The sequence below is a fragment of the Bos indicus x Bos taurus genome, chromosome 28 (genome assembly GCF_003369695.1).
Source record: "Bos indicus x Bos taurus breed Angus x Brahman F1 hybrid chromosome 28, Bos_hybrid_MaternalHap_v2.0, whole genome shotgun sequence".
Taxonomy (NCBI): domain Eukaryota; kingdom Metazoa; phylum Chordata; class Mammalia; order Artiodactyla; family Bovidae; genus Bos; species Bos indicus x Bos taurus.
This window is the reverse complement of record NC_040103.1, coordinates 34962392-34983912: the sequence shown is the minus strand read 5'-3', so window position 1 is coordinate 34983912 and position 21521 is coordinate 34962392. Positions and strand designations below refer to the sequence as shown.

General features: G+C 54.2%; 1 protein-coding gene across 2 annotated transcripts in view; it reads left to right on the top strand.

Moving 5' to 3' along the window:
- The window catches only part of ZCCHC24 (zinc finger CCHC-type containing 24), a 65236-nt gene that overhangs the window by 32897 nt on the left and 10818 nt on the right, over positions 1-21521 (top strand). For both annotated transcript variants that reach the window (XM_027531011.1, XM_027531012.1), the window contains exon 3: positions 20057-20221. In XM_027531011.1, the coding sequence (XP_027386812.1) occupies positions 20057-20221 (165 nt within the window). The remainder of the gene's footprint in view (positions 1-20056; positions 20222-21521) is intronic.

Below are 21521 nucleotides of genomic sequence, written 5' to 3'. Positions count from 1 at the left end.
CCCTGGTGCCACCCCTGGGGAGGAGATATATCCTCCTGGGGATGAGGCTGGTGTCGGGTGCTTTCTGGGGCTGAGAGACCCTCTCAGGGAGCATAGCCAGGTCCCAGGGCTGAGGAGGTGCTGGAAGAGCTTCTGGAAGTGCCCTCTACTCTTCATTCTCCACCCTAGCCTCAGGCTTTCCCCCAGCACTGGACTTGGATCAGGGAGGTCTGAGCCCTGTCCTGCCCGTTATGGGTTGTGCAATGCTGGAAGTCCCCTCCCTGCCCCAGAGACCCTGCTAATCCCCTGCTGTGCACACTGTGTGGCTGGACCATGGAGGGCCTGGGGCATCTTTCCCTCTGAATCCACCTTCCTCCCCTTCCTCCTGAGTTTTCTCCCTTTTTAAGACCCAACACTTCTTCCATCAACTCTTCCTTCTGGGCTCTGAAGAATTGCTCCGGGGCCTAGCAGGCAACTCAGAACTGTAGACAAGCCTTGGGACTGAGTGCTTGTGGTACGGCCTGGCTGTTTCTAGCTTGGCCCTTCCTGGAATGAGAGCCTTTTGCTCACCTGCAGGAGAGTGTGTGTGTGTGTGCACGCGTGCACGCATGTGTGTGTGTGTGTGTGTGTGTGTGTGTAATTGCAGCATCACACCAGGGTATCTGATCCCCTCTCCACATCAGCTTTGGGGCACACCCTCCCCCCAAGGGCAGCTTGTACAGGCTCAGGTGACAGGTTTATGGGCAACTCCTGACTCCTGAGGGCAGGCCCCTGGGCAGGAGCCCAGCAGATAATTATCACGAGGCTGTCCCAGCCATCAGTGCCACCGGCTGCCCTGTGACGGCCAGTCCTCCTTCCATCTGTTACTGTCAGCCTCTAGGCACTGCCATCGTCTCCCCCTGCCCTGCCCAGCCCCAGCCAGAGTTAGCGCTATCACCAGCCAACAGAGGGGGCCTGGCCCAAGGCCCACAGCCAGGCAGGATGGCTGAGGCTTGCTCCCTGGTCTGCCCTTCCCCAGGGCTACCCCAGAACCTGACTGTGCTTCCTGTCTGTCTCTGGCATCCCTTCACCTTTCTCCTCCCTGCCACTCCTCTCAGACCACACCACCGCCGCCTCTCACCAGCCATGTGGCCGCAGCCCCCAGGGGGTCCTCTCATGTTTTGCCCACACCCCAATTCAGTTCATTCTCTAAACCCAGCCAGACTTCCTGAAATGCCAGACTGACCTTGCCACCCCTGATTTTAACTCTTTCCCTAGCTTCCCGTGACCCCCACCTAAAATCTGGCTCTGGAGCATTGTCCCAGGGCCTGGTGTGGCCTGGCCTCCAAGCCCTAAGCCCTCTGCTTCCTGCTGTCCCAGCCCTTGCACATACTGCCTGGTCCACATGGATCCTTCTCTACTTTATCTTCACCTGGCTCTTGCTGTACTTTCCACAGCCTCCACCCCAGCCACCCTGTCATATCCTCCCAAAACACAGGACTCTGTTCCCCCAGAGCACATCTCTTGGTGTGTGCATTGATAGTCAAGTGTGTTACTTTTCTCTGTTCATTCAGCATGTTTTTATGGAGCACCTATTATGTGCCAACCACTGCCCCAGAAACTGGGGACAGTCCATAGTGAACAGGAGGGACTTCCCTGGCAGTCCAGTGGTTAGGACTCTGTGCTTCCCATGCGTGGGCTGTGGGTTTGATCCCTGGTCTAGGAACTAAGATCCTGCATGCCATGTGGCATGGCCCAAAAGTTTTTTTAAAAGGGAAAAGGAAAAGGAAAAAAAGGTGGTAGAATTCTCACCTGCCATAATGAACAGGAAAGACAAGGAAAGAATACAGCTCAGCCTGTGCAGAATGACCTACAGGAAAGATCTAGGTGCAAACGGACGTGCTGTGGTGTTAGGTCATGTTCAGACAGGCTTGTCTGGGACAGCCTCTGCGGCAGCGGCAGCCTGAATAGAGACAGATGAAGCAGGGAACGAATGGTGGGGAGATGCGGGAGAGGGGCCCTCCGGGCCTGGGAACGGGAAGAGCAGAGGCCCTGAGATGGGGCAAGGATGCGCTTGGCCTGTTCGAGGAAGAGCAAGAGGGCCAGAGTGGCTCTGCCGGCAGCTCCAGCTCAGAGGGAGAGCTGGTCGGGAGGACAGAGGCAGCCGCACAGGGGTGAGCGCGTCCCAGTGCTTCTCCCGCCTCCTCCCCCAGCTGGGCAGCCCTCCCCTAGGGGACATAGATGGGTGCTTGTCTGGAGGGGCCCCCTCCCCTCTCCCTGCCCCTCGGAACACTTGTGGCGGGGACAGGAAGCGTCGGCCCTTGCCTCCCAGCTGCCCGGGTGGGACGCCACCGAGCCGGCCGGCCTGCCCGGGGAGGGACAGAGGCCCCATTGAGCCTGCTCTCTGGACCAGAGGGGACAATAGCCACAGTGAGGACCAGGACCGTCGCCGGCATGCTTGTGCAGGAAGTCACCAGCCCGTTGCTACCCCCTCCCCACGCCTCCCCAGCCCTCCTGACTTGCTCCTCTGGCTACTTATTTCGGGATGACCGTCATTTCCAAAATGGTCACTTTGTCTTTCGCCTCCTCCCCAGAGGCTCCCTGCTGTGTGCCAGAACCATGCTGGGCCTGGGGATCAGAGAGGAATCTACATGGTCTCTGTCCCTGGGGAGAGGGCTGGGCGGAGACAGCAAGCACACAGGCTAAGTGGAGCATCCTTAGTGCTGGGGGTGCGGTGGCACAGTGTCTGCCAGGAAGGCTGATCAGGAAGGCTTCCTAGAAGAGGAGTCACCGTTCTGAAGTGTTTCTTCAGCCAGAGCCACAAGGCAACAGAGCCATAGACATAGGCAGGGCGAGACTAGCATCTGTTATAGGGCCAGAGGCGGGAAGAAGCGATGGCTTCTGCGTTATGGCAAGCCAAGGCTCATGCCCTGCCAGACTCAGCACCTGTCTGCTCTCAGCCACGTGCTGTCTTCTCATGGAACATTTGCATTGGAAGGATTTTCAGGGATCACCTGGGCCTAGAATGCCAACACAAGTCACGTGTGCCTGTCACCCCCAGCCCACGGCCATGGCAAGGCAGAAGTCACCAAAGTCACACTATTCTTGCCTATCGAGCTAGGATGCTGCTGCAGAATCTTTCTTAACACAGTACACTGATGGCAAGTAATTGGACACACAAGATGAGGTATTTGCTTTCCCTCCTGCCGTGCTCTCATTGACAGAGGGGGAAACTGAGACCCAGCAAGGAAGGGCCTTGTCCCAGAGAGCATGTTGGTGGCAGCATGTTGGGGCTGGCTAGGGGTGGGGTGTGTAAAGAAACACCCACCTTCAAATACCAACTGGTTCAGCCACTGTGGAAAACAGTATGGAGGTTTCTCAAAAAACTAAAAATAGAGCTACCATATGACCCAGCAGTTCCACTCTTGGATATATATCTGAAAAAAACAAAAACACTAATTCCAAAAGATATATGCATTGCAGTGTTCTAGCACATTATTTACAATTACCAAGGTATGAAAGCCCCCTAAATGCCCATCAACAGATGAATAGATAAAGAAAATATGGAATATATATGTATACACCCATATATATGTATTTATATGTGTATACACACACACCCACACAATGGAATACCACTCCACCGTTTCATAAGAATGAAAATTTGCCCTTGGAAGTGACATGGATGGATTTGGAGAGTATTATACTAAGTGAACAAAGTTGAACAGAGAAAGACAAGTACTGTATAATATCAGTTGTGTCATCTAGATATAAGTAGAATCTAAAAAATACCACAAACTAGCGAATATAACAAAGGAGCAGACTCACAGATGTAGAGGAAAAACTAGTACTTACCAGTGGGGGGGTTGGGGGGCGATATAGGGGTGGGGGGTGGAAGGTATAAACTCTTGGATGTCAGATAGGCTCAAGGATGTGTTGTACGACACAGGGAATATAACCAATGTTTTCTAATAACTGTAAATGGAAAATAATCTCTAAAACTGTATGCAATTTTAGGAAAGAAACACCCACCTTGAGTCTAAGTTGCAAAACCCCAGAGGCTGGGACAGACCCCACAGTGGCTGTTTCCCTCTCTGTTAGTTGCCTCTGTCGTAGCATGCCATTCCTTCATAGCTCTCATCACAGCTGTGATTATTTGAATGAGATACTTGTTTTTTTCCTTCCTACCTGGCTGTAAGTTCAGGGGTCTGGGGTTACATCTGTCTTAACCATTCTGCTCCAGTGCCTCGTGGACAGCAGATGCTCAGTACACGTGCGTTGCTGAGGGCGTAAGCGGAAGAGCTGACGGCAGGCGGGGTAAATGTACGCAGTCCGATCCCTTCCCGACTCCACGGCTGGCTGCTTGGCCCCCGCTGGCCTGCAGAGGACAAGCGGGCCCCTGGGGGCAACAAGTGGACCCAGGTACCAGGCTGGTCAGATCTATGCCAGTACATGGTAATCAGCCAGCCCAGGTGGTACCTGAACTTCCTGCGGGGAAACTGAGGCCTCCCCCCGACCCCCCAGAGCTACAGTAATACAGAAGTGTTGCTCACGGAGCTGGAGCTGAGTGGGCGGAGTCTCCTGACTTCTGGCCCGCTTCTGGGCACCCAACCTGGCCACCAGCCCCCGTGTCTATAGTTCAGGGGCTGACTTTTCCTGACAGCCGGGCCCCTTGGGAGCTGTGTGTGCAGAAGCCAAAGCAAACAGCGGTGATGGAGGTGGGGGCGGGAGATGGCTGCAGGGCCCCGGTTCCTTTGCTTTCCTGAACAGTCGGGGCCGGAGCCCCCGAGCCGCCAGGCCCCCTGCTCCCTCCATTGTTCCTCGTGATGGTTTCCAGATGCCGAGGAGTCACAGGTTTGGGGCTGGGCCAGGAGAGCAGGCCAGCCCTCCCCCAGCACCCCGCCTCCACCTCCACCACCAGTCCCACTTTTAAAGAGGTGGCTCTTCTCCTCACCCCCGGCGGTTGTACTGTTTTGCCTCGCAGCCTCACTGTCCTGCATCCAGACCAACTGCTGGGGTGAGGAGCCTTGGGCTCCATTCCCAGCTCTGAGCCTAGTTTCCTGTATGGCTTGGGCTAGTTACTTGCCTTCTCTGTGCGTCTTGTATTCTGGGCTGTAGAATGGGCATGAGGGAACGGGGAGGTGTGGAAAAGACAGTATCTGATCCATGTTCCTACTCTAACAGACTGTTATCAGAATCATCTAAAACAGCGGTTCCCAAAGTCGGTCCCTGGACCCACAGCGTCAGCATCACCTGGGAACGGGTAGAGATGCGGATTCTCAGGCCCAGCCAAGACCTGTCGATTCCAAAGCTCTAAGAATGGGCAGTGGCCAGTGTGATGACAGCCCCCAGGTGGCTCTGACGCAGCTTGAGGTGAATAACAACCTATGCTCCAGAAATAAGAGCTTAGGCGTCTGGAGTCAGAAAGATGGCACACAGACTTCGCAGCTCTGTGGTTTGGGAAATGAACCTTGGTTTCCTGGTGAGGGAAGTGGATAGATATTCCTACACTGTGCGTGGTGGGATTACTGTGCTGATTAAATGAGACAGATAACACACAGCAGGGTCAGCCCAGCTCCCACACCTGAGCTCTTCTGGGACAGATGCCCCATGAGGGCAGGTTCCACACCTGGCTCACACCACCATCAGCACTTTAAAGGAGCAGATTCAGAACCCTGGTGAAGGGGCGTGTGCCTTCATAGAAGTGCAGTGGGCTCCAGCGCTGCCTGGATCTGGCCGCAGAAGACACGAGATGAGCTACGGAAGGGGTTGAGACCAGAGTGGTGCCTGCAGGAGTAGTCAAGGAAAGCTTCCAGGGGGAAGTGCAGCTTCTCATGGGATTTTATTGGGAGATGAGGTATGCAGAGTGTGCACACCAGTCCCACTGGTGAGATGATGTGAGAATGAGTACCACCGGCCAGCCTCCTCCTGTAATGGGTACATATCCCTCCCCTCCCATCTCAGCATCTCTACCCAGTTCCCAGGTGATGCTGCAGGTCCAGGGACCCACTTTGGAAACCGCTGTTTTAGATGATTCTGATAACAGTCTGTTAGAGTAGGAGCATGGATCAGATACTGTCTTTTCCACACCTCCCCATTCTCTCATGCCCATTCTACAGCTCAGGATACAGAGGCACAGAGAAGGCAAGTAACTGTTGCCTTCTTACAAGGATCAGGCTTATTGTCACGTGGGGCCGCCCCAGAAGGTCGGTGCTGGAGACCATAGCAGAGGTCTGTGTGCTGCCGTGGGAGTCAGCCAGATCTGAGTTTAGATCCCAGCTCTGCTGCTTCCTGGCTGTGTGATCCCAGGCAAATCTCCCAACTTGTCTGTGCCTTGGATTTCTCATCTGTAAAGGTTATAGTGAGGATGGAATGGCTGGTGGAGGTAACTGCTTATGGCAGGAGCTGTAAGGATTTTAACAGCTGGGCCCAGGGAGGAGGATGGACCATCTGAGGCCAGACAGTGCGGCTCCATCATCCTGGCTGCTACAGAGCCCACTGCACTGAGCACCCTTACTCTTGGAGACAGTGGGGGAGGGTTTCGTCAGCTTTCCCTGCGCCTGGGAGAAAAAGCAATGTCAGCTGCAGCCTGGACTGTGGGGGTGGCAAATAGCTTGCTTCCTCCCTGTGACCACCTAGAAAAGTCACGTAAGGGCAGCTCTTCCTCTGCCAGGCCCCACAACAGGAGGATTTGTGCCATGGTCTGCTGCCCGGCAGTGAGCATGAGAGGTACACGTACGCCTCTATGCACACAAACATACGTGCATTTACAAGTACACGCACCCTCCTCTCCACGGCCCATCCTCTGATTTTAATACCAACCATCACCGTGGAACCACAGTAAAGGCTGGCAGATGTCTGGGCTGGCTTCCAGGAACCTCTTTAACCCCTGCTCTGCCCAATGACAGTTGTCACAGATGACCCTGAAACCTGTCCGCAGCCGTGTGGCCCTCATTCGGCCGTGGGGGAACTGGATATGGCCAGAAAGACTGGGTTTGAAGGCCTCCACTTACTTGCTTTGTGACCTCGGACAGGTGACTTAACCTCTCTGGGCCTCTGTTTCCTCAACTTGAAACAAGGTCACAACGAAGCCGCCTACAAGCCAAGTGCATGGCCCATGCCGCGCTCTGTTCCTCCCCGCGGTTGTTGCCATCTCCCAAGCATCTCAAGTGCCAACACTCACCTGAGGAAAGTTCTCAGAGGTGGACAGCTCTCTTCCCTTTCTACCCCTCGGGATCAGGTCAGGAGGTGGAGACCCAGAGAGAGGAGCGACTGATGTCAGTACAGAGCCGAGGCTGGAAGTCGGGCCTGCAAGTTCTCACCAGGCCGCCTGGGAGCCCCAGCCCTGGCTCCTGCCAGAGTGGCCCCGAACTGCTGACGTCAGCGTTTCATTGGCCAGGGCAGATCAGATTTCTTTTCTGGCGCTTGGCCACCCTCCACACCCTTCCCCCACTGCTATTTTGAGCTGAGTTCCCCTGTCCTCCCCTCCCAGGGCTGTGACCCTCACACCCAAAGCATCACTGTAGGCTGAGGCCATCACCTCTTACCCACATGCCTTCCTGCCCCAGCACTGGTGCAGAGCCTCCCTCCAGCCAGGTGGAGCTGGGCTGGTTACAGCCACATCTAGCCAGGTCGCGTGTGGCCAGACCTCGCCAGGGATGCCCTCAGATGTAGACCAGGGCCAGACAATCTGTAAAGATGGTGCTGGTGTCCCAAGGTGGCCCTCCAGAGAGCTCAGCACAGCCCAGGAGGGGGCATCCTGGGAGGAGGCTTCTGCCTGCGGGACCCCCACCGGACCCACGCCCGTCACCTCACCCGTCACCTCACCCATCACCTCACCCGTCACCTCACCCATCACCAGCACTGCCCACACCTCTGTCCCCCCCCAGCTTTTGATGTGGCCTGAGCCCCACCCAGGTGCTTCAAGAGCCCCTCGTGGTCCCAGCGCACTCAGAGACTACTGGGAAACTAGACGAAAGAAACAGCAGTTTTCAAAAAGTTCTTTAAATTCAGGATGAAATCTCTGGCATGCCAGATCATCCCTGGCATGCCAGAGGCCGGGTCAGGGCGGGACATGACCCGCAGCCAAGCGAGTGGTGCAGACCACAAAGTCCCCTGGGAGTTTGGGGAGCCAGGGCTTCTCTGAGGGAGGCAGCAGAAGGGCTCTGTGCTAAGGCTCAAGCCTGGGACTCGAGTGGCATGAACACCCCAAGGAGGGCAGTTAACCCTGTCTGGGAGTGGGAGGCCGGATGGAGTGGCCTTGGAGTTTGGCCTTAAGTACAGGAGCATCCACCAGGTGTAGAAGGCTTGGGGGGTGGGGGCAGGGAATAGCAAGAGCAAAGGTGTGAGGGCAGAGCGGGTGAGTTATTTGCAGGAAGTGATTTCGTTGTTGTTGGAATAGAAGTTTGGTAGGAGGGAGCAGCCGGAGAAGGCAATGGCAACCCACGCCGGTACTCTTGCCTGGAAAATCCCATGGGCAGAGGAGCCTGGAAGGCTGCAGTCCATGGGGTGGCTGAGGGTCGGACACGACTGAGCGACTTCACTTTCACTTTTCACTTTCCTGCATTGGAGAAGGAAATGGCAACCCACTCCAGTGTTCTTGCCTGGAGAATCCCAGGGACGGGGGAGCCTGGTGGGCTGCCGTCTATGGGGTCGCACAGAGTCAGACACGACTGAAGCGACTTAGCAGCAGCAGCAGCAGGAGGGAACAGCAGCGACAAAGGTGAGGTCAGCCGGGCCACTTGGGGAAGAGTCTGAAAGTCTTGAGTGTTTTGCCTCCATCCTGCAGGTCCTGGGGGCTCCCAAGCCTGACGTGGCCATTAAAGCACCTGAGGGCGACTCTGCCTGGCTGGACCCGGGTTGTGCCCACCGCAGGGGAGGGGCACAGTCCGAAGAAAGGGTTTGCCAGGCAAACGGACCACCCAAACAGAGATGCACCAGGCTCTGGGAACCCGCTCAGGAGAACAAATGGTTTTCAGAGCAGCATCCAGCTCTCGGCCAACCACACAGTGGTTGCAGACCTTCTGTCCATCGCATCCACCCATCAGCGGCAGTGGCGGCAGGACGAGCAATCGCTGTCTCTGCAGTCACAGGAGGGGAGGAAAACCCAGGCCTTTTGCAATCGCTCTGATTCGGATGTTTTCCACCCCTCTGGACTGGCCGCCCTTCCCCTCCCGCCCCTGAGCTCTGATCCGTGTGGTTTTGCTGATGGAGGAAAGCCAGAAGCAGGAAACAGATAGCTTAGGGAGTGGCTGTTCATGTGATTACAAAGTCTCTGGTTTCCAAAAAGTTTTGCCTGAGAGCAAGTCCAATTGCCTGGCCTTGGGGTGGGATTTGGAGAGAGGGGTTCCTGTGGCAGGGAGGGTAACTCCTAGGGGTGCAGTGCCCAGAGGCGTAAGAGGGGTGTCAGGGGCCTCTGCACCGCTCTGGGTCCTGGAGGGGCTTCTTGGCCTCCGTCAGGGCGCCCATCCTGGATCTGTTTTCTCCTTCCCTTTCGGTTGTCTCCCCGCTTCTCTCTCCCCTCGCCTGTCACTCCTTGCCCCCGCCTCCACCCCGCCGCCCTGTCTTCTCAGTCTCCTGGCTCCCAGCCCACACCCCCTCCCCACTCCTGCCTGCCTCTGCCTCTGGCCTCTGCCTCTCAGCCGCCCCTTGTCTTCTCTGCTCCATCTCGGCGCTCTCCCTGTCTCCTCACTCCCCCTCGGTGCCCCCTCCCCAGGGTTTTCCTGAGACCTTTTCCTGGCACTGTGAAAGCGTCATTGTTCCCTTGCACTTTGACAAACCCTAGTGTTGTGGAATCAGGATGGCATTTTTGCGGTGGCTTTGGGCTGGGAACGGGGTGGGAGGGGTGGCGAGGAGGCTGGGCCTTCGGGGCTCCTGCTGGGCTGCGGCAGGAACCCAGAATAGGGGAGGGGGTCTAGGGGAGGTGGCCAGGACGCCAGTGCTCAGACAAGGGGGCCCTTGAGGCTCGGGAGGAAACCCAGGGGGCCTCTTGCAGTGTCCTTCCTCCCTCCCTCCCGGCAGCCTGCCGGCCGCAGGGCCCAGCCCACCTGTCCCTCTGATCTCCTGCTTCCTCTCGGGCCTCCGCAGAGCCCGCAGCTGCCTCGACCAGGCTGCAGAGGCCGAGGAAGCCCTCCTGCCGGCCTCCTCGGGCCGTGTGTTGGACACATGAGCATGGGGGACTTGGGAGGGTGGCTTAAGCGGAGTCACAGAAAACAGGGGAAAGAGCAGCATGGGTCCTGGCACTGCACAGGCTTAAGCTCAGATCCTGGCCCCACTGTTTCCCAATTCTGTGACTCTGGGCACCGCTGCCCCTGTCTGCAGCCTCAGTTTCCTTGTCTGTCGGTAGGGTTCAGAGTGCTGGTTTTATAAGGCTGTTGCATCGATTAGAGATCATTTCACATGTCCTGCATTGGCCCCGTTGCCTGTCATCTGGGAGGACTGGGTGAAGAGTAGCCTCTACCCGAGGATGCGGGTCCGAGAGTGTTTCTGCAGGTGTGAGTCTGACTTGAGCCAGAGCCTGGAAGTGCGTGTCCGAGGGTGTCTGTGACTGGTGTAGGCCATGCTTGGTGAAAGGGTCACACAGGGTCGATCCTTTGGAAGGCCCCAGACTGTGCAAGCATTCCTTGTCTGTCCTGTTTATTTCCATATTCCTGGAATGTTCCACAGAGCCTGGTGCAGAGCAGGTACTCAGTAAATGTTAGTTGGATGAATGAATGATTGCAGTGGTAGCCAAGGGGTGGTGCTCAGAGGTGGGGTCGTGGTCCTAGAAACAGGCTTGTTCTCTCATTTTCTCACAACCGTTTCAGGAGCAGCTATGCATGAGGTAGGAGGTGTAGCAGATCAGGTTCAAGTCTTGGCTTCACGGCTGTGGGGCCCTGCACAGGTTGCTTGGCCTCTCTGGGCCTCCATTTGCTCTCTCATACAATGGAAGAGCTGTGGAGTGACAAGTTGGCAAGCGGCTGGCACATGGTGGGTGCTCATGAAATCTTGGCGTCCCAGCTCCTCTACGTCAGCCCCTTCACTTGGCAGAAGAAGAAACTGAAATTCCAAGTTGGGCCTACGAGAGCCAGAGCTGAGCCCAGGCCTCTGATCGGAGCCCCTGCTTCCTCCCCATGTGTCCAGGCTTGGGGAGAGAGTGCCAAGGGCAGGGGTACCCCCATGGGCCTAAGAAAGGGGGGCTCGAGAGAAGAAGTTCCAGGGAAGGGGTGCTCCTCCTCCAGGGAAGGCCCCCAGCCCTTAGCGAGGGTCCCCAGAACCCTCTTGGGCTTTCCAGGAAGAGTCAGCGAGGCTGCACCAAGAGTCCTGGGCCCTTCCGCCTCTGTGTCTTCATCTATGGAAAGGGCATCTCAAACCCAGGGCTCTTTCCCTCTTTACTCTAGGCCAGCACCACCTCAGCCACTTGACCGCAGAGAGCATGCAGACAGGGGACAGGGAGCCAGCAAGGAGCCCGTCTGATCCTTATTCCTTCCCCTGCTCTCCCGACTCAGCCATTTCCTCTCAGCTGGATGCACTGTGGGGCCAGCCTAGTGCTCCCTGGCTGAGAGAGCCAGCGTGCGTGGGGCTGCCAGGTTGTCCTATGGGCCTCAAGAAGGAAAGCCTGCCCAGTGGATTGCAGCACACCAGGCCTCCCTGTCCCTCACTATCTCTCAGAGTTTGCTCAAACTTATGTCCATTGAGTTGACGATGCCATCCAAGCATCTCATCCTCTGTCACCCCCTTCTCCTCCTGCCCTCAATCTTTCCCAGCATTAGGGTCTTTCTAATGAGTTGGCTCTTCACATCAGGTGGCCAAAGTATTGGAGCTTCAACTTCAGCATCGGTCCTTCCAATGAATGTTCAGGATTGATTTCCTTTAGGATTGACTGGTTTGATCTCCAGGCTGACCAAGGGACTCTCAAGAATCTTCTCCAGCACCACAGTTGGAAGCATCAATTCTTATTCTAGAGATGGGGAACAGAGAAGGCAATGGCACCCCACTCCAGTATTCTTGCCTGGAAAATCCTGTGGATGGAGGAGCCTGGTGGGCTGCAGTCCATGGGGTCTCTAAGAGTCGGACACGACTGAGCGACTTCACTTTCACTTTTCACTTTCATGCACTGGAGAAGGAAATGGCAACCCACTCCAGTGTTCTTGCCTGGAGAATCCCAGGGACGGGGGAGCCTGGTGGGCTGCCGTCTATGGGGTCGCACAGAGTCGGAAACGACTGAAGCAACAGCAGCAGCAGCAGAGATGGAAAAACTGAGGCCCAGAGAGGAGAAGGGATGCTCCCGGGCCAGGGCCCATGGCAGTAGCAACCCTTTCCTGTCTCTCACTGTCCTGGCTGTGTGAGTTCCTCATCTTTGTGCCATCCTGGCACAGTGCAGGGCAATTGAGAGAGTGGGCTTGAGTCAGTGGTCTGGGTTCAAGACCAGACTCCACCACCTGTCCCTCACTATCTCTGAGAGTTTGCTCAAAGTTATGTCCATTGAGTTGACGATGCCATCCAAGCATCATCATCAAAGCATAGCTTTGGGTGAGTTACTTAACCTCTTCATGCCTGTGTTCTCATTCTAACCCTGGGACTAAGCATATTTGCCTCACAGGTGATTGTACAGAGCACCTGCCTCCTAAGAGACACCTAGTGAGTGTAGCTGTTAGTCTGTCCCAAAGCTCACCAGGGCACAGGATGCTCTGTGGGGCAGGCAGAGGTGGCATGACCAGGGCTGGGCTGAGACCTTGCAGCTGGGGCCTGTGGCCGAAACCGTGATCCTGAGAACAGAGGCTGTACCTCCTGGGACAGAAGCCAGCATGGAGTTGTCATGTGCAGGGCACAGCTTCAGGTCCTCATCACCCCAGCTCACTGCCTCCTCCTGAGCCAGGGTCCCTGCGATGCTCTCCTTCGAGCGACCAAAGGTGATGATGTCATCTCCCTGCAAAAAACTCAATCTAAAAGAGGCCGAGAGGAAAACAAGCTTCACCCTGAAGCCTGACTCACTCCTGGTGGGACTTCAGGAAGCAGGGGCAGGGAAACTGATGGGCAGAGTGACCAGCCAGACTTACGTTACGTGACAGGTGTGGGTGATTCTAGCTGTTCTCAGAATTGAGGGAGCAAATGGGTAGAGGGGGTGGGAAGCCCACACCATGGCCGAGGGCAGGGCAGCTCTGCGAACACACATGTTCCAACAGACCCAGCAGCCAGAGGTTGACCATTGCCCCACACCCAGGCCCAAGAGGCCAAGTATGGACAGAACTGCCATCTCCGGTTCACCACCTTGGGAAAGTGCAGGGCGCCCCCTTGTGGGCAGGAGGGGCCTGCAAGTCAGGGCCCTCATTTTCTCTATTAAAGTAATGCCTACCTACTCGTTGGAGATAATTAATTAGAGCAGAGCATCCTGTCTCATAGAGGCAACCTCTGAACGTTTCTGACTGATTTCCCTCCTGCCCTCTTGTTGCACACATCTTTTCTTTTTACAGTTTTACTCTGGGAGCAGACTGTATTTGATTGCTTATCCTGCTTGCTTATAAAATGTTTTCCCAAACCCTTTTTAAGAAATCTTCATAAATGTTTTAATGGCTTTGTTGTCATTTGTCCAATGGGTGTAACATCATGTAGGGAACCAGGGCATTAGCTTTTTCCAACTTGTCACTATTATAAACAGTGATGTGATGGTCATCTTTGAACTTCCCTGTGGTCTGCATCTCTGATCTTTTATTTCCTTAGAATGGTCACCCAGATATAGATTTGCTGGGGGGAAGGAATGGACATCTCAAGTTTGAAACCTTACCGCCGAGTTGCACTGTGGAAATGCAGTAGGAAATGTTCCTGTTCAGCCTCCACCCCCAGCAGTGTCTGAGTGTGTTTCCTTTCCACACCTGCCTGGTTGGCCTTCACCAGCAAGAAGAGTTGGGAGGACTACAGAGTTGAAGTGTCCTCAGAGTGCCCTGGGCCCACTGTCTGACCAGGGCAAAAGTCCCCTTGGCAGTGTCCCTGAGAGTTGTTCACCCAGTCACATATTGCATACCCCTAGTGACAGGGAGCTCACTACCTATTGGTCAGCCACACAGGAAATATCATGAGCTGTTGGAAAGAAAACACTGAGCCACCCCCAAGAAGTGTCCAGGTAGTGTCAGCATCATCTGCATCTCTCCCCAAGCTTCTGGCATGCCTGGATGACCTCAACCCCTACCCTCTGCCCAGCTTTGCCCTGGCCGCTCCCTGGCATAAGTTCTCCTTCCCACCTCCATGCCAACCACCATCTCTCACTTCCCAGGCTGCCCTCCATGCTGATTCTAGCCTGGTCTGGAGGTCAGAGGATCTGATCTGTCGTCTCAGCTCCGTCCCTGATTGGCTGTGTGTCCTTGAGACCATCTCTCACTTCCCAGGCTGCCCTCCATGCTGATTCTAGCCTGGTCTGGAGGTCAGAGGATCTGATCTGTCGTCTCAGCTCCGTCCCTGACTGGCTGTGTGTCCTTGAGCAAGTCCTTTGGCTTCTTTGGTCCTTAGGGGGGCCTGTCTGTGCTAAGAGGGCTGGCTCCTGAGCCCCACTGAGCTTTGCCCGGGCTCCTGGCACATGTGATCTCCCAGAGGGGAACGTGGCAGGGGCCCAGGTCAGGAGAGCCCAGTCAGTCTTGGCCTCCTTCCCAGCCGGGGTGGGTGGCGGCCCCTGCGAGGCTGTCAGCAGTCACTGCTCACACTGACGTTTATGAGCAGAGGCCGTGCCTTTCTGGGAGGAGAGGCAGCGGGGGGAAGTGTTGGGGGTAGGGAAGTCTTTGTCCCATCCAAAATTCCTACTCCCTTTGGCCCTGCCCTCGTCTGTAAGCACAGCCACAATGGGACTGAGCCCTTCCGGGAAGCGGGTGCTGTCTACCCAGAGCTGCCTGCTGACCTGCCTTCCTCTCCATCCCCTGCCTCCCTGTCCCTGCCCTACAGGTCATCTCTCCCACTCTGACCCACAGGAGAGCAAAGCCACTGGGCTAGGCTGAGCTGGAGGCCTGGGGGATTTCTCCTCCTGAGCGCAGGCCTCTGCTTTACGGTGCAGACGCGCTTGGGAATGACAGACAGAAAGGGCGAGTTAACTGTAGGCTCGTGGGAAAGCCTGCTGAGCCTGACCTCCTGCCCTTGTACTCTGGGAGCTCTTTGGCAAGTCCTTCCACATGCCCCAGTTTCACCATCTGTTAAGAGGGTCGATGATATTCCCTGCCCCATAGGATTATGGGAAGAGTTAAATGGGAGCCGAACAGGCCGTGGAGCCATGAGCACAAAGCCTAGCCCACAGGTGGTGCTTTGTAAAAACCCGTTCTCTTCCCTCTTTGTCCTCTCCACAGCATCCACAGAGCTTTCACAGCCTTTCTGTACTTTTCTTGGCTCTCTCTCTGAGGATTCCAGCAGGTGAAGACACCTAATGCTGTTCATCTTTTGCCTGCCCCCTCCCTGCTCAACCGCAACTCGGGGATGGTGAGCCCAGCCTCTCTCTAGGCTTTCCTCTCATCTTTAGGACTTCCCTCTTACAGTTTATGCTCAGTGGTCTCAGCCCCAGTCTCCACATCACTTGGAACATACCTGCTCCCTCTCCCTGTACAAGGTCCGGAGGCGAATGCTACTGAAATCACTAATGGTTACTGAGCACTTGCAATGTCCATCTGCTGAGCTAAGACCTTCATCAGTATGAATGCATCAAATTCCTCCAGTAGCCCTGGGAAGGCTGGCCCATTATCATCATCCCAGGTTTCTGGTTGTGAAAACCAAGGCACTGAGAGGTTGTATGATTTGCTGAAGGTCCCCCAGACAGTCCCAGATAGAGACAGAATATGTCATTGCTAGCATCTGGTCCTGAAATCTGAGATCTGAGCCACGTCCTATATGGTGGGAAGTCAGAGCTGGCCCTCCTGGTGCCTGGCCTGGTGACAGTTGTGTGGGAATGGTGTGTTGGTCCGGCAGAAGCCCCTGTCCCTGGGACCTGCCTGGCCACTCACAGTCCCTGATAGAAGGCTCTGGAATGGCTGGTTTTCTGATTACACAGTGTGGCAATACTTCCCGACTTACCCCTTGCTCTTCTCTCATCTTCCTGCTTCTTCCTTTGGTGCACACGCAGTATCTTCTTTATTTGAGTAGCTTTCCTTCTTGTTCATTTCTGAAGCAGAGACTTTGGGGGCACTGCATTGTCAGTCCTGCCCCAATCCTCACGCTCTGTGCTGCGGAGGGCCCCAGGATACCTCGACTCCCACATCTGACACCTTGACCCCTGCCCTTGACCCCAGCTGTATGAGGTCGGGTGCCAGGTCCCATCAATCTCTGAACCAAGAGGCCTGCAGAACCAGATCTCGGGGTGGGTCTAGCTGGTGAAGAACCTCATTTCCCACTTCAACCAAGGAGTCTGGAATCCTACCATTGGTTCGGCACCCCATGCCTATCCCAGTTCCCCTGTGAAATGTAGGTCCTTTCAAGGGCTTCCTTGGTGGCTCAGATGGTAAAGAATCCACCTGCGATGTGGAAGACCTGGGTTCAATCCCTGGGTTGGGAAGATCCCCTGGAGGAGGGAACGGCTACCCACTCCAGTATTCTTGCCTGGAGAATTCCATGAGCAGAGCAGGCTACAGTCCACGGGTTTGCAAAAAATTGGACACAACTGAGCGACTTTCACTTTTACTTCTGGGCTTCCCTGATATCTCAGTTAGTGAAGAATCCGCCTGCAATGCAGGAGACCCCGGTTCGATCCTTGGGTCGGGAAGATCCGCTGGAGAAGGCAACAGATACCCACTCCAGTTATCTGGCCTGGAGAATTCCATGGACTGTATAGTCCATGAGGTCGCAAAGAGTCAGACACGACTGAGCAACTTTCCCTTTAAGAACAAGGACCATGAGACTGAGTTCATCTAGTCTCTTATTTCAGGATTACTGGAGAAGGGAGGCTGTGGAAGTTGTGGGCACCAGGAACCAGGTAGAAAAGGTGCCCCCAGAAGCGGTTGGAGGGCTCACTGCACTGTCCCTATCTTGAGACCATCACAACTCAGAGCGTCTTCAGAGTCATAAGGTGGCCTCTCTACTGCACACTGACTGGACCCTGGGCCTTGACCGCACGCGGAGCGCTCTTCCTGCATAACTGGTCTCTCCCCTGAATCTGATCAGTGCTGAGAGTCAGCCCTGCCTCGGAGCTCAGGCGGAGTTTCTCCCCAGGATGTCACGGCTGCCAGGAAGGCCAGGAAGGGTCCAGAAGACATAGGGCAGTGGGCCCAGAAGACCCGGCGGCACTGCTGCCACCCTCTGAGTTTAGGTTTACGCATTCGGCACGTATCTCCCTTTTTAGGGTTCTGTCTGTAATTCTAGTAGGCTGTCACCAAATGGTGGTAATGGTGCCTGGGCAAAAAAGACATGATTACCGGAGGAAGAAGTTATTATTTTATATGATGCTATTGTTCTACATTAGTAAATAATACCAACAAATACTCCTGTTTTATTTGTCAGACATTGTTCTAAGTGTTCTGCCTCACTTAATCCTCGGAACAGGCTTTTGTGGTAGTTCCTACCACTAATCTTGTGAAGTAACTTGCCCAGCATCACAACCAGGGTTTGGATCCAGTCTGTGTTCTTGACCTTTATGCACTACTTTGGAAACAAACAAATACCCAAGGAAACATTACTATGGAAGCAGACTGTCTCACAGCACAGTACTTCTTTTTTAAAATATTTCTTGCTTTTATTTGGCAGCGTCGGGTCTCAGCTGCAGCACGCAGGATGCTCGTTGCATCGTGTGGACCCTTCTAGCTGCCGTACACGAGCTCTCTACTTGTGCTGTGCTGGCTCCAGAGTGTGTGGACCCAGCCACTGCGGCACGCAGGCCTAGCTGCCCTGCAGCACGTGAGATCCCAGTTCCCCAACCAGGGATCGAACCTGCGTTCCCTGTGTCGAACCTGTGTCTCTTGCTTGGCAGGCAGATTCTTTACAACTGAGCCACCTGAGAAGCCCTAATGGGATATTATTTGGCACCAAAAAGGAATGAAGTCCTGATACATGCTGTAATGTGGATGAACATCACACTGAGTGAGAGAAGCCAGACACAAGAGGGCAATTATTCTATGATCTACTTACCTGAGATGCCAACAACAGGAAACCTATAGTGAGAAAGTTAAATTAGTGGTTTCCTGGGCCTAGGTGGGATGAGGAAGTGGGGGTTGGACACTGAATGACTGTTAATGAATGCAGAGTTTCTGTGGGGGAGTAACAGATAATGTTCTAAAATTAGACTGTAGTGATGGTTGTATAACTCTGCGAATATACCAAAACCCATTGAACTGTACACATTAAATGGGTGAAATATTAGCTATATATAATAATAATATTTATAATATAAATATAAATATTTATGTATATATATATATAAATATATATATAAGCTATATAAATAGTATCAGTAAAAATGCTTTAAAAAAAAACATGTAGGAGAGAGCTAGTTTCTTTAATATATAAAGTACAGTTGCAAATCAACAAGAAAAATATCAAACCCCAGCAGGAAAAAAGAATCACAAAGGAAACACAAATGATTCTTAAATGTAAAAATTCTCTCTTGTTTACAATACATATCATACAAGTCAGAGCTACTCTGAGAAGTCTACCTCCTAGATTAGCAATGATGAAAACTGTTGATGAGGAGTTGGAATGTTAAGTTGATACAACTGCAGCTGGGGGTGGGGAAAGGAAGCTAATGGTCACTGTCATCCTTAAAAATGAAAAGCGCACACACCCATGTACCCAGCAATTTCACTTTTAGGAACGTATTGGGCAAACGTACTCTCATATGTGCAAAATTATATACACACACATGGAAGTCTTAGTTGCTCAGTTGTGTCCAACTCTTTGTGACCCCATGGTGTGTCCATGGAATTGAATTCTCCAGGCAGGAATACTGGAGTGGGTTGCCATTCCTTTTTCCAGGGGATTTTCCCAACCCAGGGATTGAACCTGGGTCTCCTGCATTGCAGGCAGATTCTTTACCATCTGCACACACACATTCATATATGCAAAGTTATTCATTGCAGCGCTGCATGTAATAGAAGAGTAGAAACAATCTAGACAGCTGTAGTAGTGATGAGAAAGCACCATAAAACTTGCACAGAGTTGCATACTATGCTACTCTTAACAGCACAGAACAGTAGCTCGGTTTGTACTGATTGACCGGGGAGAAATACTTTATATATATATGTCTAGGATTATTATTAAGTGAGAAAGGGAAGACGCAGAACCAAGTTTATAATCTGTCTCCGTATGAGTGAGGGAAAATAAAGGATGTGCATACATATGTACGTGCTGTTCAGTTCAGTTCAGTTCAGTCGCTCAGTCGTGTCCGACTCTTTGCGACCCCATGAATCTCAGCACACCAGGCCTCCCTGTCCATCACTAACTCCCGGAGTTCACCCAAACTCATGTGCATCGAGTCGGTGATGCCATCCAGCCATCTCATCCTCTGTTGTCCCCTTCTCCTCCTGCCCCCAATCCCTCCCAGCATCAGGGTCTTTTCCAATGAGTCAACTCTTCACATGATGTGGCCAAAGTATTGGAGTTTCAGCCTCAGCATCAGTCCTTCCAATGAACACCCAGGACTGGTCTTCTTTAGGAATATATATGCAGTATGCATTTGAAAATGGAGAGCCAATCTTTGGGGTGGTCTAAAAGAAATTAACACAGCTGCCAAGCAAGGGAGCAGGGCTGAGGAGAGACACACTCTCACTGCTTTTGAGGTGCTGTTCTGCCTATGCTGCCCCTTCAGTGACCATTTGAACCACACCACTGTGGGCCATGTGTCGGTAGGTATGTGACTGCCAGCTCCCCCTTAATGACTGCGGTGTTTAAGGAGTAATTCCTCGCCACCAGGAAGTACTTGCTTTCTTCACTCTAAAAACCCACCACCAGCTCCGTTCTTCATTCCCGTGTGAGTCTCCCAGCCTTGGGATTCCCACGTGTGCTCTGGGGTGACTGGTGTCCTCCAGACCTGGGACAAAAGGTGTCCCCATGTCTGCACCTGGGGACGCAGGGCATGAAGGCTGAAGGGAGAGACCGTGGGGACCCGGTGGGGCATTATTTTGGCCGGGTGGACCCCAATCCCTTGTGTTTGCTTCCTGTCCTCTAGGCACGCCCCAAAGGCGAGGGTCTGACCCCGTACCAGGGCAAAAAGCGCTGCTTCGGCGAGTACAAGTGTCCCAAGTGCAAGAGAAAATGGATGAGCGGCAACTCCTGGGCCAACATGGGGCAGGAGTGCATCAAGTGCCACATCAACGTGTACCCGCACAAGCAGGTGAGGGGCGGGGGCAGGGAGCAGGCCGGACGGAGTGGGAGGAGGAACAGGGGGGCAGGCGGGAGCAGGGGAGCCTTCCGAGGGGGAGGAGGCACAGGGGAGCCGGAGGGGTGTATTCCAGGGCCTTTATGTAGAACAGATAGAAGAGGGTTACCTTTTCCCTTACTGAGCTTCAGTTTGCTCCTTCATACGATGGCGATGAGACCACATCTATCCAAATGAGCCCTTTCCTTTCCTTGTCTCATCGGAAATGGGAGCTGGGGGCGGTTGGAGAGAGAGAGGGCCTGTTTTCCCAGGCAGGGAAGGAGTGATAAAGAGGCCACTGTACCAAGACCCTGCGACCACAGACCCAGGTGAATTTTGAAAGTAATGAACTGGGGGTGCGACTGTGATGCAGAGCGATGAGAGGGCAGCGGAGTGCTGTAGGAAAGCGCCCTTCACTGGTTCACGCGCCCAGTTGGCGCCTGTACACAAGGCAGCTGCTGGGTGCCTGGGACTGTGCAACAGGGCTGGTGACCAAGGGCCTGCTGCCCTGCTGGGAGGGGGTTGAGGTGGACCACCCCAGGGAGCTCCCACTCTGCAGCTGTAGAGAGGAGGCGGCATTTACTCTGGGACCTGAAGGAGGGAGAGAAGCTACACCTGTCACGAGAGGGTGGCTGGCCATCCCGGGAAGCGGGTAGAGCAGGTGCAAATGCCCTGAGGCTGTTGGACTTGGGCTACTCAGGGCTCAGAGCTCAGTGAAGGATCAGGAGGGTGGGGTGGGAGGAATAGGAGAGCTAAATGGGACAGTCCCAGAGGAATGTGGGGGGCCCCACAGGGTAACACCAAGAAACAGCTTCACTTACAGGTGATTACTCTGGGTATGTGTAGAGATTGGTCTAGAAGGTCTGGGAGGCGTGGGGAGACCAGTAGGAAGGCCATGGCAATAGTGCCAGGCAAGCCATAGGAAGTCTGTGGGTCTGCATCTGGGTCTGACAGAGCGCCACGGGACTGGATGTGCATGGTGAGGGGAGGCCAGGAATCCAGGAAAACAGTCACACTCTGGCTTGAGCTCCCGAGTGGGTGACGGTGGTCATGACCACGGTGGGCAGTCTGGGCTGGGGGCAGTTTGGGGTGTGACATAGGTGCTCTAGATAGAGGCAAGAGACCTCTGTTACATTTGAGATGTTCCTGAAAATCCAGGTCAAGATGTCAAGAAGGCAGTTGGGTTTGTTTTTCTGAAGTTCATGTAAGAATTCAAGGTGGTTACTGATAATTGGGTACCACTGGCCTAAAGGTATTTAGGGAATGATGAGATGCC